This window comes from Amblyomma americanum, chromosome 10 (genome assembly GCF_052857255.1).
Source record: "Amblyomma americanum isolate KBUSLIRL-KWMA chromosome 10, ASM5285725v1, whole genome shotgun sequence".
Classification (NCBI taxonomy): domain Eukaryota; kingdom Metazoa; phylum Arthropoda; class Arachnida; order Ixodida; family Ixodidae; genus Amblyomma; species Amblyomma americanum.
Window position 1 is genome coordinate 39839938 of NC_135506.1, and position 13094 is coordinate 39853031.

At 43.4% G+C, this 13094-nt stretch overlaps 1 protein-coding gene across 1 annotated transcript; it reads left to right on the forward strand.

Moving 5' to 3' along the window:
- Window positions 1-315: 315 nt before the first annotated feature.
- Window positions 316-9335, forward strand: LOC144107862 (uncharacterized). Its single transcript, XM_077641074.1, has 5 exons — window positions 316-510; window positions 4487-4619; window positions 5797-5936; window positions 7081-7189; window positions 8947-9335. The coding sequence occupies exons 1-5, from the start codon at window positions 441-443 to the stop codon at window positions 9161-9163; spliced, it is 669 nt and encodes a 222-aa protein (XP_077497200.1). The 5' UTR covers window positions 316-440; the 3' UTR covers window positions 9164-9335.
- The last annotated feature ends 3759 nt before the right edge of the window (window positions 9336-13094 follow it).

Here is a 13094-nt window from a genome sequence, read left to right on the forward strand (position 1 = left end):
TCAGGTCAGTGCGTGAGCATGCCTCCATACCGTGTGAGGTAAAGTGGGCTACCAATTTATCAGTTCCGGCCCCCAAACCTGTCTAGCCCTCACCGATAAGGATGCGCTGCCCCCTATCGCGCATACCACGCTATCTGAAAGGTCTGGTGGGCGACGCAGTCATTTCACACAGATAACACCGTTGCCAAGGGCGATTTGTTGCGTGAGTGCGTCAGATATGCGGGGAGCGAGGAAGATCTCCCTAAACGGTGAATCAGACGTTGCAATTGGTGTCACAGATCGCAAGTGTATGGCGACATATCCGCCGCGTGGAATTTTCGTGGAGTGACGTCAGGTGTGAGCTGTTCGGAGCTCTGCGGCGATATTAGCGGCGCGCAGTAAGGAAAGCACTTACTCAACTGAAACACTGGGGCGTAACCAACTCAAGCTCTCGTTCTACGATGGTGGCGTCGGGTGTGGCAAAGGTTGCTGGGACCGCTCTAATTTTCGCTACGCTTGTACTCGGCCAAGGTAATGGAAAGTGACATTTATTCCTATGTTTGTTTGCTGATTGTCTGGGCACAGTTTTCTCACATAAGACTTGAAAATGTATTCAAACGCCGTTTGGCGCTGATCCTGGAGTGGGAGTCTTTTGCACCACTGAAGTTTGTGCCTATGTTTGTACCCAAAGTCCTAAATCCTAGAAAGTTTGTACGTAAAATCTCATCAAATAACCTAACATAAGAAAATAAACTAAGCAAATGGATACAGTGCTGTTATTGCATTGTTTGTTTTTTTTCTTTTTTATACCCTATTAATCACGGTTCTGATGGCCGTCGGTGGCAACAAAATTGAACTCTGCCGAATAAACATTACAAGCCCTCAACTTCAGAACAGCACCTCGAATTGTAGATTCCAAGATGCGTGCTTAGCTGCGGGTGTCTCCGCTTGGCCTTAGCATGTCCCTTGTTTTATCATTCTGGATAGAGAATTGTGCAATTACTGAATATGTTATGTGTTTTGAAAGAAAGATCTTCATAAGGCCGGAGATTTTTCAAAAATGCTGGAGGAATTTTAAGAGTGATCATGTGAAAAGAATTTTATAAAACCGAAAGTTGCGCTTTCTTGTGGCCACTGTCACAAACAAGTATATCTCGTTAGGGTGTAAGATGCATCCCATGGAAAGAATCCGCTTCTGCTGATCAACGATTCCAAATGTACTAGACGTTTTCGGCAAGTGTATTGCACCTTTGCAGAAAGAAGTGTTGATATGCACAAAATAAAATACCAACAAATGGTACGTCACAAACAGCAATTGACTATACAATAAAATACGAAGGAGTGAGGATGAAATAAAAAAAATGCGTGTATACTCGGGTGTCACCAGAAATAGGTTTCAGCACAGCGTAGACTTTAGAATGCGGAAAGCGCAGTGAGGACTTCGTTTCTGAAATGTACATCATTCGTCTTGGGACTGCACCGTGCACAACTTAAGGGTAAGACAAGAAAGTCAAAAAGTTTTTTCCAGAACTAATTGGCAAGATATATGTAACACTTAATTCTCCCCCTGTGTGTAGAAAATCCGCCAGATATGTGATATTGCACGAAGCGGTGTGATTTCTGTCGAGTAGGAACAACGGTTAGCATGTGTTTAAAAAAAAACAACCAAACTACACTGATTTATCGAAGCATCTCTTCACGTTTTCCCTTTTGTGGATAACGTTCAAAGAGATGTAAGAAGCCGAAAAGTATAAGATGGATTGACTCTTATTCACAAATCTCAAACGCTTTTTCTAATGTTCTAATTTTAAAGGGATCATATCAAACGCATTGTACAAATGATTATTCATAGCTAGGAGGGAGAAGCGCATGCGTTCTTTGAGCGTTTATTATCCGAACGGATTGATCCCCATAAGACATCTCTAGCTTCGACTGAGAGGCAGCAACAAATTTCGATTTTAGGTTCAAAACCAACTGTTACGTTTTAAACTTCACTTTTTTGCACATGTCACCTGTGATGATTTCGTAATAAAGGACATTTTTTAGTGAAAAAGCACCACTTCACTAGCAATATTCTAAAAACCGATGGGTTTCTGAACCTTTGACCTCTGACCTTTGACTCTTGATACTTCTATGATACCGGCAGGAATAATGTAATTATTGCTGCGACTGAATTTAGAACCCGTGGCGGCGCGAACAGATCCGCTTCGCTGGCCACTGCACGGGGGCACTCTGCTTTCACCGCAGCCAATCACGCCTCGTGTTTAACAGCCACAGTGTGCATTGCACGTCAGCGTCTTCACCAAGAAACGGAAAAGCGCAAAACTGGCTCCCTAGGTCGTGGACACCTCAGTCGCGCTTTGAGTGAGCACTTGCAAAAAACCGTGCCTTTGCACAATATTTTGTGCCTAGCGATGCTAACTGCCAGACATTTTTGTATTTAACAAGGATACATATTTAATATAATAAAACCTCCAGTCATATGAAGTTGTTCAGACACTATCTCAGAGATAAAATACTGGTAAACGCGTTCTACTAGAAGTGACTAAACGAAGAAACAGAATACTAATGTGTGCTTAAAAAAAGCCCCAAATTTTGCCTTGCATGCTCTAAGGTAAAGGAGCCGGAGGAATGGTTCTGAAACATTCACGTTTCCACACGAACTGCCGAAAAACCACATCAATGTTTGCAAGAATTTTAAGACATCAAAGCATCTTCTAAATAATGCTTGCTTCACTGGTCATCAGGAAAACCCTAATTTTTTTTATCTACGACATATTATTATGAAAGTCCCGTTCTAACTACAAGCGAAGGATTGACATGGACGCGCGACTAAGCTGTGTGTATATGTCATTCATCTGACGCGCGGCACGACCTTCCGGAACTTTCCTTTACGGGAGGTAGCGATAGCACAGACCTCCAAAAGCAGCAGGCTGAAACCGGGTCAAATGACGGTAGCTTAGGGTGTTCACAAAACTGAGTTCACGAGCTTCCGATGAATGTAGCTTGTTCAAAAACCCAAGCACGAGAAGATATAAGGACGGTGAATTTGGTGAGTTGATATTCGTTCATACTGTTCAGCGTTCCGACAAGCGGGTACGGAATAAATAAAAACTACAGGTATTCATTCCTGCCACGAGGAGTGAAGTGGAATGAACTTTATGGAGGGGAAAGGGAGAGTTGATTTGGGGGCAACTGGAGGTTGCTCAGACGCAGTGTAGACCTCTGGCTCGGCCGGCCCACTCAATGATCTTGACTTGCATCTCCTGGACTTTGGTGGCCCTTAGCAGGTCCCAGGCTTCCAGTGAGGGATCTGGCAGGATATTCTCGGGAGGTCTATGCTGCTACAGGCCAATGTCATATCGCTTAAGTTGTTATCCCCACAAAAGCGGAAAAGAGAATTTATTCCGTCCATAAATTTAGCAAAATACTTCGGATTACGGTCAGTGTCTGTTTGTACTTGTCTCCAGGCTATATGCCGGTGCCTGTTGAGTAATTTATGGGGGGTTGGAGAATTCTGGTCAGTCATTAAAGCAGACAAGATTCGCAGCATGAATAAAACGCACACAGAAGACCAGAAACAGAAGGACTGGGCTGCACTTGCAGCTGATTTTATTTGAAAAAACTCGACGTTTAAATTCATTCAGTTATCGTGAGGTAAAACCTAATCACATTCCTCCACAAAAAGCCATATCATTGTCAAGAAAGGACAGTGAAGGTGTGCTGACACAATTGTCACCAGCTTTCTTAATAAAGAAAGCATCGATGATTTCACGCTGAAGCTTATCCTTGGCGTAACCAAGAAACTGCGCCGTGATAAATATTCATTTACATTTGCAAGTCTGACAGTGGACAGCGAGCTGGCCGCTGATACTACACTTAACAAGATTAAAGTGTTCTAGCGCTCCTTAGTTAAAACAAGGGTTGTTTTTTTTCTCATTAGTTTGCTAATTGTTGTGATCTCATTTTAGGTTCCGAGTGGCTCTTAATGGGTATCCTGGCTGTGAGGGGTGTCTCCTGCTCGGTCGGCAACTACTTCAGCATGACTGTGTGCTGCCTCATTCCCAGGGTTTCCCTCATGAGCCGGAGTCTAAATTACTTATACATCTTTGTCGAGGGTTCTATCTTAATGTGCCATCAAGAGGCAGGCCGCTTCTCTAGAGATTCTGCCTCTAGAGGAATTGTTTACAGCGAGCTTGGCGTCGCTGACCACGGTAGAGGTAGTCATTCCAATTACAGCCGCTATGGCTGTTTCTTCTGCCACCAAGGGTGGCATGGCAACTGGTTTTGATACCACCAGGAACCTTGCTTATCGTTTCTTTCTTGTGTCCCCGTTTTTCGAAGCATTGTGCGAATATGACATCCAATACCGAAATCTAACATCCTCTTTAAATGTTTGCTTTGCTTTGTGGTAAGAAATATATTGCAACGCTATTCTTTCAGGTAAGGCAGTACTAAAAACCACAATGTAACACAACTAAACTTTTGATATTTTTTTGTTTTTAAGGCGGAGAGAAGAAGTTGGAATGTGACGTGCAAGCCATTTGGGCATGCTACACGGAGACTGCTGAGCAGTACGGAGTCCAGCCACTGACGAACACTATTGACAAAAACTCCTACCTGGAGAATTTGTGCAGACAGTAAGTTGCGTTTGCCCTCTCATTTTGTTACGGCAGTTTCGATGTATATCGATGTAATCGATGTAGGCATATCGAAAAACATTTTATCCGAAACATTTTGTTCCATCCGCGTTGACTCTAAATGACCTCTCAATACAGAATACCCAACATCCGACGCGGTTTAGTAGTTTAGTGGTTTATGGGGGTTTAACTTCCCAAAGCGACTCAGGCTATGAGGGACGCCCTATTGAAGGGCTCCGGAAATTTCGGCCACCTGGGGTTCTTTAACGTCCACTGACATCGCACAGTACACGGGCCTCTAGAATTTCGCCTCCATCGAAATGCGACCGCCGCGGCCGGGATCGAACCCGCGTCTTTCCGGCCAGCAGCCGAGCGCCGTAACCACTAAGCCACCACGGCGGCCTTGGCCTTCTTTGTGACAGTCAACAAAAATGTACATGGAAACATCCGAAGCATTTAGTTCTCTCCGCGTCGACATTAATTGATCTCTCAATACAGAATACCCAACATCCTCGCCAGGAATTCCCAGCGCCGTATACAATCACACAGGGCTGATCACAAAGAGAAATTGATAATAAGATGAATGGCTTTATCCATATCATGCGCACAAGCGCACAAGAGCGCGCAGACACACACACACGCATGCGCACACCTGTGGCCGTGTTCTGTAAGGAGCCATTATTCATTTTCCATTTCGCATCCGTTTGCTTTTCTGGCATTTGTCAAGTTTGTTGGCTGATGTAGCCGCGGCCTTCAATCTTCTCTGCGGAGCGACCAGAACACTGGCTGATGGGCGCCCGGATTGGCGTCCACCACTGGCGGCGATAGTTTGCTGCATATCGCAAAGCCTATAGTCGACGGGGGAACGCGCCCCCTTGCGACTTCTGTGATTGGCCGCTTGTTGCCTACGTCTAATGCTGGCGTTACGTTGACGTCATGCCATAGAAATGGCAAATAGATATTCGTTTCAAATGGATATGTATGAAATACGGCTCCTGGATTCTATACGAAGGCAGTACACATTGCAGAGCCTCCGGCGGTCTAAATTAATACGTAGCCCTCACCTCTCTCGTATCCCAACTGGAGCTTCGGGACGTTAAACTCCACATACCACATGAGCGCCTAGGAGGTAATTAGAAAAACTACACTGCTTTGTAAATATTGAATACCTTCGCAGGGGAGACGACATTCCTGCTGAACCCCAATGCAAGGTCTCCTACCCAAGCTGCTCCGAGGACGAAAAGAAAAGGTTCACGGCCATGGAACGAGGCTACACTGCGCTTCGCGAAGCTACTCGCGATTCGCAAGAGTGCAAGTGTAAGTGCACTCGACAGTGCTGATTCCAGCATGCAACGGTAACTTTTCCGGCATTTACGACGCCGTCCCGCCATTGGTATCAGCTTCTCGGTCATGTCATAGTGGTTATACCACTAAATGCTTATGGACCGCGCCAAGCTCCTACATCGATGCGCAGAAATTAAATTTATAATTTTTGAGAAAGGGAAAAATTACTAGCTGTCAATACTGGAAATGAATGGCATTCTCAGCATATCCATGAGCTTGCTTTAAATTGTTGCCTTCCTTAAAAAAGAACACTTTTGGTTTTATTCTACTAGGGGTAACCTTCTTAAGCCGTACGTTTCCTTTTTTAAGCAATGACGTCATCAATGAAATTGGCTGGAGGTAGACGAGGTCTCCAGACCGGCAGTGACATCACTAGACTTAGTTTTTCCTGGTGAAGCTTCCACCTGCCGGACGCGGCCGGCGGTATACACAAAGAGCTCGGGAATAGCAACCTCGGCCTTACAAGCCCCTCCAAACACTTCTCGCAAAAGTATAGACTGCTTCGAATATTATCGCATTACAAATACACAAAATAGAATTAGGTGTCTCTGTTTTTCTTGCGTTTATTATAGATGCAAGTTATGAAGTATTTACTTTAAATTATTTGCGTTGACAAAGCATAAACTGCCTCGAATATTATCGCATTACAAAAACACAAAATAGAATTAGGTGTCCCTGTTTTTTTTTGCATTTATTATAGATGCAAGTTTGAAATGCTTACTTTAAATTATTTGCCTTGACAAAGAGGCATAACAATGCTCATAAATATTTTTCAACCATGGAAGTTGTATTCTTTTCTTGCCTGAAATGACTTTTTTTTCAGTCCACATAGGCCATGGGATGGAAGCCACTGCAAGCGATGGTAACATTTGCAAATCACTATGGCCTATGGCTTACGACGGGTAAGAACGGGCCATTCGCACGCCGTTCAAATATGATAAATGTATTTAATAAAAACGCAAATTTCAGTGTAGAGCAGCATTTAAGGCAATGCAAGCATGCTAATTGTTTTTTCCGTAACCGCGTGAGTTTTCTTTGCTCAACTATCAAGCGATATTACCTTATAGGCATCGAATAAGAGCGGCTTAATGTTTACCCTTTCTGTCTTTTTTCCCAGCTGTCACCCTCCTGCGTGACTGTATAGACCTCGAAGTGATTAAGAAATGCGTGGTGCACCCTGAAAATGAAAAGCATACGTTTGAAGGCTCAGTGGAGACGAAGAAAAAGTAAGTACAGAAAAAAGACTGCCCTGCAGTAAAAAAAATTCATGTTTTGGAGCCGCAGTACATCATGGTTACGAAACAGTATTTGTTATAAGGTCAGAGGTCAATGGCACACCCAACAGTTCTGAACAAAATATATTTTGAGCAAGAAACCATTTATGAGCGCCATTATTTTCATGTAATGAAAGATTTCACTGTAACAATCACTATATACGAATTTTATTTTCTATTAACGTTCTTGTAACCGTCGAAGCATTACCCGTTGGCTTTCTACGGCAATCTTGACTGTTCGATGCGATTGATGGAAACAGAGATATTTTGCTGCATATGATAAGAATGGATAATTACCTTCAACATTTCCTTAACTGCATCTTATAATCTTCTAATGTTCAAAAATTTTGTACGAGAATGTTGGACATGCATAGCTGTAAGCTATCAGCCTGTTTGGTTTTCAGTCTCTTGTACAGAATCCAAAATACTTAAACACGATCTTGTTTTTCTGGCCTCAATTGCCCCACTTCTACTGGTTGATTTTTTCAACCACAGATTTTTATTTTAAAACCGCGAGAGATAAGTCGGTGTGGTCTGTCGAGTTGGATTGTAGGGCGGATTATGTACTTTATGTGTATCCATAATTAAACGATTAATTAAGTAAAATTAAGTAATAAACTTTATTTATTCTCTTAGAGAGCAAGGTTATATTGCGAAATTGATGGCCGTTAATATGGAAAATGAGCTGCGTATTTAAATTTTCTTAATCGGCAGTATTGCTCCAAATATCGAACGTCTAAAACACGGATCTTAAAGTTCATTGTGGTGGCTTTCCCTCATTGCATATGTATAAAATGGCGTCTCCCACATTTGCGCATAAAATACAGGCACATTTGGTAATCATGTCGAAGAAGTTCACTTGATTTCGGCGATGGTACCAGGCGCAGCGACGCCATTTTATAGTTAAGTGATGCGGGAAAACCAAGTCAACAAACTGAAATGCGTACTTTTGACGTTCGATATTTGAACACTATGGCACTTGTCTTCCTACCTTTCTTCTTTCAGTGCATCCTTCATTCTTTTCCTTACCGCGAGGTTCGGGTGTCCATCGAGATATGTGAGATAGTTAGTGCGTCATTTCCTTTCCTCAAAAAAAAAATTAAATATCGACACAGATTGCCGATTTAGAAAATTTAAGAAATAGGAATTACCTTCGATTTGGACGGCCAGCAATTTTGCAATATAACCTTCCCTCCTAAAATCAAAAATAAAAAAGTTTATTCTTCAATTCAGGTAACTTAACCGCCTAATTATTGATCCATATGATATACATAACGTCTGCCCGCTGTAAAATCCAGCTCAACAGACCGCACCGACGTATCTCTTACAGTTTTTAAGGTAGAAATGCTTAAAGTTAAAAAAAAATAACCCTGAATTCTCTACTTGCTAAGCATTCAATTCTATTTTTCGGTATTGGTGACATTGGTAATTTTCAAAATAGATATTCTGTAAATTCCTGATTACCCTCCTCTATCTGGCTTTGTTGTGATGAAGGCAAGAAGGCTTCTTTTTCCTGCATTAACATAGTCTCGGCGACCAGCATGCGAGATATGCAGGCAAACAGAAGGCGCTTCCGGGAGAAATAATGTTCTGAGAGGGCCATCAACACCCGCTGTGTTCTTGTACAGGTTTCATAGCGCACCCAAGTAAATGCATTTCCATTTTTCTCTAATCTTTCATTTGCGTATTCTGTCATCTTTAATCCTCAGGGGCGCTGAAAACTTGAAGGCATGCCTAAAGGATGCTGTGAAACCCTGCGCTGGCAAGCAACACGCTCAAGCCATTGCACAACTGGACAAGATTGCCACCGCCATCGTAGACCTCAGCACTTTCTCGGATGGGCGCAACTCTGCAAGCAGAATGAATTCGGCGATGGCAGCCATTGCTGCAGTCTTTTTGAGTTTGCTGGCTCGGGGCTTGTATTAGAAATAAACACGGCCCCTCCGACATTGTTTGTGAGCTCAGTTTAAGAGATTTATTAAGCAGAAATACTCTGGCTACCCATGGGGAAAAAAAAGACAACTGCAAGAAAAACCTCTCAAACACTAAGTTTGATACATTCGAATACACTCCTCTAATAAAGAATCAAACAAACTTGTTTTCCTAGTGTTAATCTTCTTTTCCATTCGATGGATTGAACTACAGCCGAGGTGAAGCTCATTGGTTTCGTAGGCGGAGTCCTGTCGTTGCTTACCTGAAAAATAAGCAACAGAAAGGTCACGCGCGATCAGCTTTAAAGGAGCTGCGCCACCATGTGCACAGTTCATTCTCACACATTCATTTAAGCAGAAGAGGACTAGATTGAAAACGATACCCACAAAATTTGAGGAATCTACATCTCCGGAAGGATATCAATGCACCTTGTCTATTTTTCATATATGGAGATGAGGGGATTTTTGGTGATAGTGCAGAGATCTGGGTTAAAAAATTTCTTCGTCGATGTCTCCAAGCATGTCGACCTAATACTTGCATGCTAACGTACAATATTTCAGATATGTTTGTCTTGTCAGCACAGTGGTGTCTCAGCACCACTGATAAGCGGCGCACTGATTATTAGAGGCGCAGTCGGAAGGAAAGAAATGATTGCACTGTTTTCATTTGTTTTCATCATCATCACGAGCCTGACTACACCTACTGAAGTGCCAAGGCCTCTCACACATTTATTCATTTAACCTGTCCTATGACAGCTGGGGCCATCCTATCCCGGATAACATCTTAACCTCATCCATCCACCTAACTTTCTGCCGTCCCCTGCTACGCTTGAATTCATTTATTTTATTCTTATGTAATGGCCTTAGGAGCTAAGTATATGCTGCATGGGGCTAGTTCTCTTGGACGAATTAAAAACGATGTGTGACAGAAGCCAAATCCACATTATGATTATTTATTGCATCAAACACAGTCGAGTGATATCGTCAAAACACAGAAGACCAAAGTGGAGTGGAATAAGATTTGCGTGACATTGCAATACGGATAACTGATGCTTTGTTGTATGCGGGAGGTGTGGGGTTTCATCCTCGGTGCCAACGCGTACTCACCGGATTCCAGTAGGTGCAAGCCTCTCCCTGGCCTGGTGTTCCAATTCTCAGGATGAAATGCTTGGAAAATGGGAATTTGCCTCCACATTGAACAGACCAAAGCACAGTGAAAAAAGGAGCTCTTTGGTTACATAGCTAGGCTGAGTTACTTAGCTAGGCAGTGTTATCAGCGGATCAGGGACTACTAAGGTATTCTCAATTTACTTTCGTGCCCAACTCTTCCTAACCCAGTTCTCCGAATACCAACTGTAAAAGCGGCACATACTTCAGTAACACTCTCTGCAGGGCGAGTCCTTTCTGTCGCCCTACATGCATTCCTAATAGCGATGAATACTACTACAGAGATCGTGTCTCCTTGCCAGCCACCTGGCTGATCGATGTTTTTTACCTTTCTGTCGTTGTGCAGCATGTGTCGATATTTCTCAATACCTTTACAAATCCTTCTTCCACGCTTTGGTTACGCAATGATTGCTCGACTGAGGAAGTGGCGCTGAGACGGCCGTGATGGGAAGCCACAACTTCTTTTAATAGCATATGGGAAGGAACAGCAGCGCAAGAGCGCAACAGCACATGGTTAATCAATGATGATGCTCACAGTGGATTCTTTGTCACGACAATGGGTGCATGGGTTTCGTATTTCTTCGTCACTCCTGTTCTGATTGCATTTCGTTGTATTAAGGTATTCGGCTCCAATGAATTGTTCTTAGTTTGCTTCAGTTAAGAAATTAATCTTACCTTTTTTTCTTTTCTCAATAAAATCATATCTCCGGTTAGCTTTATGACACTGTCTGGCCGTTCGAGGTATAAACTACTAACAAAGACAAGAAAGACCTGCACGAGAACAAACTCCAGGTAAGCACTCACCAAGGCTGCTACACTCCATTTTGAGTCACGTTAGAGCGCACGAATGTGAAGTTCAGCGTATTTCGGCAGTTACTACTGCGAAAACTATATTCCGTGGGGTAAAGCCGAGCAAGATTTTGCGATCTTTGTGCGTTTGTGGATTTGTGTCGAGTGAGATAACTAAAAATAAATCAAATAAATACCAGCGACTGAGATTTAAACCTGCGGCTGCACGAACAGATCAGCTTCGCTGGCCACTACATGAGAGCAGCTAATATCAGCTTTTTCCGCAGCCGAACACGCCTCGAGCTAAACTTCGTACTCTCGCGCTGTGCACTGCACGTCACCCTATTCATGAAATGATGCTACTATTACACTAATATCTGCGCTCCGAACTATGTGGCGGTAGTGACCGAGAGATAGATGTGCGCTGCCTTCGTTGGCGTGGACAATGTCGTGGCATAAACACGGCACTAGAGCAATACGCGTTGGTGCTGACAACATTGCAGAAGAAACACGGCATTGGAGTATAGTATACACTGGCGTACATTGGGTAAATTGGCATTGACGATGAAAAAGTTGAAGACGCGCATAACTGGCTCCGTGGGTCAGTGGACACCTCAATCGCGCTTTCAGGTACACGGTGGTGGCATCGCCCTAGAAAAAACTGCTTTCGCTCAATATTTCGTGCTAAGAAATGATAAACCACCAGACGTTTTCCTCGATATTTTGAGATAGGGGCGCACAAATAAGCCCAATGTTATGTTTTTTCAAAATTAAACGCTGACCATCTCATCTGCTGTGGCCCTGTACACATGATCATCGAAATAAATACTCACATAAAACGAGAGATATGTCTTTTTATCTTACGAATCATTGCACTGCAAAGACAATATATGCTGCTGGTATGCAATAACACACTGAAGTTGTCTATCCTGCATTCTTTTTACTATTCCTTTCGCATTTTAAAGTGTCAGCTACGACTACCGTAACCCAAAAAACTTGACACGAATGCTCAAGCACGTGGCTTGGACCGACATTATAGCTTCTGAGCGTTTGCTCGTGTGTCCTAGACTATTTTAGGGTACCTGCAAGCCAGCTTCTTTCGTCAGCCGTCGCAAGGACACCGTACCCAGTGCTCAGCGCTCAGAGGGTGATAACGTCAGTCCAAGCCACGAACGAGCTCGAGCGTTCGTGTCAATTGTGGGGGTGGTGGTACTTGTCTCGGTATATTAGAGTAAGCTTGTGCGCGTTATTTCTTATATGTGTTAAGTGCAGCACTTATTTAGATTTATGCAATGGCTATGACATCACCTAAATGAAGCGGTTTCATACAATCTGAATCCCCTGGAGAGAGATACATTCTTCATATGGCCTAATCTCAATCATAGGGCATAGTTACTTGCATGCCACTAAGTTCAGTCTTTACCCTACATTTTTGCGTCTTCGATTTTCAGCGGGGCTCACAACTGCAGACGGTGTCTTTCCAAGGCCGCCAGTCGCTGCAAGAACAAGCAGGTACCTCGCGCGCAGATGGCTAAAGGTCAGAAATGACGGCGCTCCTTTAATTCCCGTACAGGTCATGCATCTAGTCGTCAGCATGAAACGATGCCATCACATAACCACCTCACGTGATTCATTGTCATCTGATGTATGATCGATATGGATACGTTTCATGGTAAAATAATTACGTCACATTACCAACAACTTCTTTCAGCATCAACTGAGACGAACACAGTCTCTTGTCGCATTCCCTTTTACATCACTGAAACAGCTTACGCTGATGCTGGCGCCACATTGTATGAGCACGCTTTTAATTTTTTTCCACTCGCCTGCGTCACATAGTTCCAAGTTTTGCGTGAGCGTTCAGGCAAACCATTGGGCCACCGATAACTTCTGCAGGTGCGATGATATCGATGCGGAACCAGCACGCTGGTAAAGATAGCTGTGGTCAATGGTATTTTTACGGGGAAAGG